The 6,023-nt window shown below is 50.6% G+C and overlaps 1 protein-coding gene across 1 annotated transcript; it reads right to left on the bottom strand.

Moving 5' to 3' along the window:
* Positions 1–2,276: 2,276 nt before the first annotated feature.
* Positions 2,277–5,417, bottom strand: BO66DRAFT_321286 (leucine--tRNA ligase NAM2; the record flags this gene model as incomplete). Its single annotated transcript, XM_025643714.1, has 3 exons — positions 2,277–4,595; positions 4,651–4,791; positions 4,878–5,417. The coding sequence occupies 3 exons, from the start codon at positions 5,415–5,417 to the stop codon at positions 2,277–2,279; spliced, it is 3,000 nt and encodes a 999-aa protein (XP_025504782.1).
* Between the last annotated feature and the right edge of the window lie 606 nt (positions 5,418–6,023).

Raw genomic sequence — 6,023 nt, 5'->3', positions numbered from 1 at the left:
AAAAAAAAAAAAAAAAAAAAGCTGCAGACTGCACTGCAGGCAAGAATTGTCTCAACAACGACGCTGAGGGGAAATCGACTTACCGAAAGCGGAATGAAAATTGATTAAGCGTGGACCTTGGTAGCAAGGAAGACAATGGGAAGATGACCCAAGAATGATGATAAGATGAGATGATAGGAGAGACACTGATGGTGAATGGAAGTCAGAACTTAAAGGGCGGGGAATTTGGCCAAATTTATAGGTCCATTTTCATACGTTCTCACAGAGTTGGCTTTTCCCCCTCTCTCCCTCTCGTGATTGTACTGTACTACTGTACTGATTGTACTTGATGGATACCTTACCTTAGGTACTACCCCATTATTGCTATTCTAGGTAGGGTACAGTACACTATCCGTTCCTCCGTCTTCCGGCGAGAGGGAGCGGAGGAGGAGAGGGGAGGAGAGGGGAGGGGAGGGGAGGAGAGGGGGTGTCACAGGCAGGCAGTGTGGGTGTGGGTACAGTACAGTACTAGACTCGGAAAGAGGGGTGGATCAACTACCACCAGCCAACCTTGAAACCATGGCAGATGGCAGATCATCCCAGTTAGGGGTTCACCAAGCTTTCTCCGCACACGGGACTCCCTCCCGTCTTTGCGGTCGTTAGGTTGACAGTCAATGCTATGTAAATTAGTACTAAACTAAAGTACTCAGTAAAGTGAAATGCTCAGAGTAGTTAGACTGTCCTGGAACTCAATCCTCGATTACAGGGAGCGATCTGTGGGTGCACGTTTGTATCACCCTATTATCTAAACAATCAATGTATACACACAGGACACTACACATACGATGTCACTATGCTCCAAGAGTACAAAGCTCATGCGGGGATCTGGAATGCAATGCAAATGTAACTACGGAGAAGTTACAGTAGACTACGGAGTACAGTAGCCGTGGTGAGCCGATGAGGGGGAATCCGAGCAAGGGCCGAGCCTGTGCCAGATAACTCGGAGCTAGATACGGAGTACGGCTCAGTACTGTACCTGGCAGGGCGATCAGCCCAGGATTGTCCCCGCATAGCATTGCCGCGGCGCTACTGCAGAGTTGAGTCGGGACTACGACGACTAGATTATGAGTGGATCTTTTGTCTCGATTTAGACAATCAACGGACAGAATTACTGTTTTGTCTGGCTGTCAGTTGGGTACCTAGCACGGAGAATGGACTGGAATCTTACCTACCTACGTAGTAGTACCATCCGTTCATCCATGATTGTCCCGCATTCCACCCAGTTCGGATAGCTCCATCTTTTCCCCTCACGAGGGGAAGACTGCCTGTCATAGCATGGCGGCAGTGAGGGGTAATTTTGACTCCTCATGAGAAAGTCTCCCCGCATGGCCTCCCAAATGCTGTCTCTCATAGCAGGCCAGGACCCCATGTGAAAATGCTACGGGCGAAAAGTCGCTTCATTTCATTCTGTGTAGCTCAGTACAATATTAACACACATAACAGACATGTATGTGTCTACTAGAGCTTGACTCTCCCCTTACATTGAGTTTCGTCGTGGAGTGGTCAGCGCAAGCGCAGTCCGATAACCGATAACTAACAAATTACTGACGACCCAAGCTTGAGCGTTCTTCTACCTTCCCCCCTCCCCCCGACCAAAGCGATTTTTCCCCCAAATGCGATTCCTCCACTTCCTGGAAACCGAAATTCGACCGCATTATCTCCGGCACTGGGTCTCTGGGAGAGAATCTTCAAGTGACGTTGATGTCCTGGAAGAGAACCACATTGAAGTCTCCATAATTTGAGACAGACGTCACGCCCGACCCCCGACCGCGGCGGCGGCGGCAGCATGAGGGGAAACCATCCGTCTGTTCCCCACCACCAGCGTGTCTGCGTGTCTGCGTGTCTGCCTCCTCATTGCCCACACCCATTGCCCTGCCGGTCTTGCCGCATCACACGATACGCCTGTCTGCTTGTTGACCCGAACTCTTGAAACGCCCCCCCTTCGGAGTCACGAAGCGCTTGCGACGCCCGGTGGCCAATACACAGTACCGGGCGAAAGGGCCCTTGTTCAAGGTGTCGCAAGCTTCAAACTTGGGTGGAATCTCTACTGATTTCGAGACAACAATGTGCACGAACCACAATTTTTGTTTCGCTTCTTGAGTTTGGAGTTGGTATATTCTATTCATCCTATGAGGATGTCTTCTATCTATAGTACAATTTTTCCGAATAATAGGCAGCGCATGCTTCGCGTGAAACACGGAACATGATTCGAAGCTTCTGGCGATATGATGTCGCTTCTAAAATACAACATTGACCACCTTGCCGCCTTTGACAACAATTACTCGTCGCCGCTTCTCCCAGTCGTTCTTCTCCCGCAGCCATGTTCGTCCTTCGTCGGTTTCTAGAATGCGACTGATAATCCAGTCTTGTTCATCTGTGGTGTTCGCGTTGGCTTCGGTGGTCGTGGGCGAAAGTCGCTGTGGGATGTTCACACTGAATCGCAATTTCCCGTTAACTTGAACCGCAACAGTCTGCCCTCCTCGTGCGGACAGTATGTCGGCCTCGGCGGGGGCCAAAAGGGGTGTGGGCCAGTTGCAGTCGAATATACTTGGGATAGCTGCCGTTTCCGAAGCGGCGTCGGCTGAGTTCCGCGTCACCACCGAGCCGTTTAGGATCTCCCAGCACTCGGAGGCAAGAGCCGGAGCAATTGGCGAGAGTAGACGAAGTAGGGACGAAACAGTCAGGTAGAGAACTTCGGGTGAGGTTGGGGTGGATGATACAAGAGCATTAGTCAGCTTGGTCAGGTCAGAAACGACGGTGTTCAGGCCATAGCGATTGGTCTCAATGCAGTTGGTGACGGAACATATGGTTCGATGTGTGGTAAGGAGAGCGTTAGCATCACCATCAGCCAGGCTTTGGAGGGCCCCGGGCAGCGCAAGCGCATGGCCGGAAGATGCCTTCAAGTCCGATATGCCCAACGCAATTGATGAAGAAGACAACGTTTTCTGGGTGTCAGTAACGAGCTTCCAGAGCCGGCCAAACCAGCGCTCCATACCAACAATCTTCGTCTCGTCCCATTCCAGCACCTCGCTGACCGGGGCGGAAAAGAGGACATGGGCGCGAATAGTATCTGCGCCATACTTCAAAGCACACCCAGTCGGGTCGACACCGTTGTGCTTACTTTTCGACATCTTTTCAAAGGATATCGCTGGCGTAACTTGCGTTCCTTTGATAAGTGGTTTATCTGGATTTGACAGGTCCAGCTCGGAAGGAAGGAGGAATTTGCCTGTAGATGGATCCGAGAATGTCTTGCCATGCACCATACCCTGTGAAAGGAGGGACTTGAAGGGTTCAAATGGACCCGATACATTTCCAGCGCGAGCTAACTCTGGAAATAATTCGGACTCTGAGAGAAATTTGTAGATGAACCGGGCGTAGAGAAGGTGCAAGATCGCGTGCTCAACGCCGCCAACGTAGATATCAACCGGTCGCGCCACAGAAGGCGAAAAGGGTGATTGTTTGTTCTTTGGGTCCAAGAATCGGAGATAGTACCACGAAGAGTCAACGAAGGTGTCCATGGTATCCGTGTCTCGCTTGGCTGAGTGGCCGCAGCTTGGGCATTGCGTGTTCACCCAGTCGTGCGATGATTCGAGAGGGTTGCCCTTCTTGCCCTTCAGCCAGTCGCCTTCGATCTTGGGCAGTTTGACGGGAAGCTGGTCTGACGGGACGGGAACTGGACCGCAACTATCACAATGGATTATGGGAATCGGAGTACCCCAGTAACGCTGTCGGCTGATCAGCCAGTCTCTCAGTCTCCATTGTTCCACAAAGTCCCCGCGGCCAACTTGCTTGAGATCGTTAACGATCTGCTTCTTGGCGTCACTGGAATGTAGATCCTGGTACTTCCAACACATGGAATTGAGATAACCTTCCTGCGTGAATGCTTTTGCGTCATTCGACGAAACGACACTGGTCTTTGATTCGTCTGGCTTGCCTTCCCGTCGAGGCCCGATGACAACAGGTATAGACTCCGGGTTCACGTTCTCCTTGAAAAACGCAAGATCTCGAGCATCATGACCAGGGACTCCCATCACTGCGCCTTCACCATAGTCACTCAAAACGTAGGGCGCTGCAAAGATAGGTAGCTGCCGAGCAACGTGAGGACTTTCCTTATCAATAACATGTAAAGGATGGGAGGCAGTCAGGGTAGTCAATTTGTAGCCAGCTCTCGAATCTGCTGGAAGCGAAGCAGCAGTATCGAGGAACTTCTGCAGCTCAAAGTCCTTCTTCGCGGACTCTAGGACGAGGGGATGATTCAGAGACAAGGCGAGGTACTCGACTCCGTAAAGAGTATCCGGTCGCGTTGTGAACACGCCGATGTCAGTACTTGCGTCTTGCTTGCCATCAATGGTGACTGGGAATCGGATGTTCGCGCCCTGCGACTTTCCTAGCCAGTTTCTCTGCATTGAGAGCACACGTTCCGGCCATTCGCCAGACAAGGAGTCCAGGTCCTTGAGGAGCATCTCCCTAAAAGCTGTGATACGGAAAAACCACTGTTTAAGTTTCAGTTTTTCGACCTTCGCGCCGGAGCGCCACGAGCAACCGTTGGCATCAACCTAGTTCCGCGGTCAGTCCAATGGCCATGAGGGCTCCTAGTATCTCAACACCCACCTGCTCATTCGCGAGTACCGTTTTATCTACGGGATCATAGTTCACAAGCGCTTCATCCTGATATGCGAGGCCCTTCTCGTATAGCATTAAAAATATCCGTTGCGTGTGTTCGTAGAAGTCCGGTGAGCAAGTCGCGAATTCCTGCATGTTCGAGTAAACATCAGTGTTGTTCTCACGGTAGAGAGAAGAGCATCAGAAAGAGGTGGGAATTTCCGGTAACCACTCACAGACTCCCAGTTGAAAGAGGTCGATATGCTCCGTAACTGTTCCTTCATCTTCGACATGTTGCTGTTGGTCCATTCCGCCGGGTCTATCCCCCGCTCAATCGCGGCATTCTCTGCTGGCAGTCCGAATGCATCCCACCCCATTGGATGTAAAACATCGTGTCCTCGCATGCGATAGAACCGAGCCAGCACATCTGAGATGGTATACACTCGCAAATGGCCCATGTGTAAGGTTCCCGACGGGTAAGGGAACATAGACAGAACGTAAGACTTGGGCTTCGCTTCTGTTCCCTGGGTATCTCCCGCAGCATTGCGTTCAGATAGACAATTGGCAGAGTCCGCTTGCCATTTTGCCTGCCATTTCTGGTCAAGCGCTAACAAATCGAGTTTTCTAGTGATAGATGCTGCCGTTGGCGTGGTGGTCGTCGCATGTCTCGAGAAACTGGAGGGATCGGAGATCGGGTGGGGTTTGGCGCAATTCCACGGTCTTTGTCTCAGGACCGACCGTATCTGGCCTGAGCGAGAACGTAGAAGGGCTTGCATTATGTTCGTTTCATCATTTACTTGTTGCGTTCCTTACTGTGAGCTAGCGAAAGTCGGCTGTTCTGGGAGACTCTTCGCATCAATCGTCATCGTATCCGTCGGTTTGGCCTAGCCTAGAAAGGCTTAGCTCACATAGCACCACAATGCAGCTTGGCTATGCTGGTAATTAGTCATGATGCTCAATTCATAACTAACCTAACTACGGAATACTTATTCAATTTACTCAACTACTTACGACAAAGCCTCAACCACTTCAGCATCTCGTCGTATCGACATGTATGCACCTCACGGGGGCTGTCTCAATATCTTAGACTATTGTCCTCTTTTTCTTCCGTCTAGTTTCAGCTTTGTTGCTTCTGTCGAGTGAAGACCGACTATTGAAGGACTATCGGTGCCGAGCAATATATTTAAATTATATTATGCAGAGCGCTGGCTGTAAAGCACTCAGGGACATAATTCGACTGGCGCTAGAGGGGAAATGTTCGTGCCTATGCACTATATGATTATGATCATCCTATACACTGGTACATATTATATTGTCTAAAGTGGACGATTGCAGGTATGCGTCACCAAGAATAACTGGGTATAGGCCTGCAATGTGTGAAG

Source organism: Aspergillus aculeatinus (genome assembly GCF_003184765.1).
Source record: "Aspergillus aculeatinus CBS 121060 unplaced genomic scaffold BO66scaffold_20, whole genome shotgun sequence".
NCBI classification, from domain to species: domain Eukaryota; kingdom Fungi; phylum Ascomycota; class Eurotiomycetes; order Eurotiales; family Aspergillaceae; genus Aspergillus; species Aspergillus aculeatinus.
Note: the sequence above shows the minus strand (reverse complement) of the source record. Positions and strands in the feature narration are given on the sequence as shown.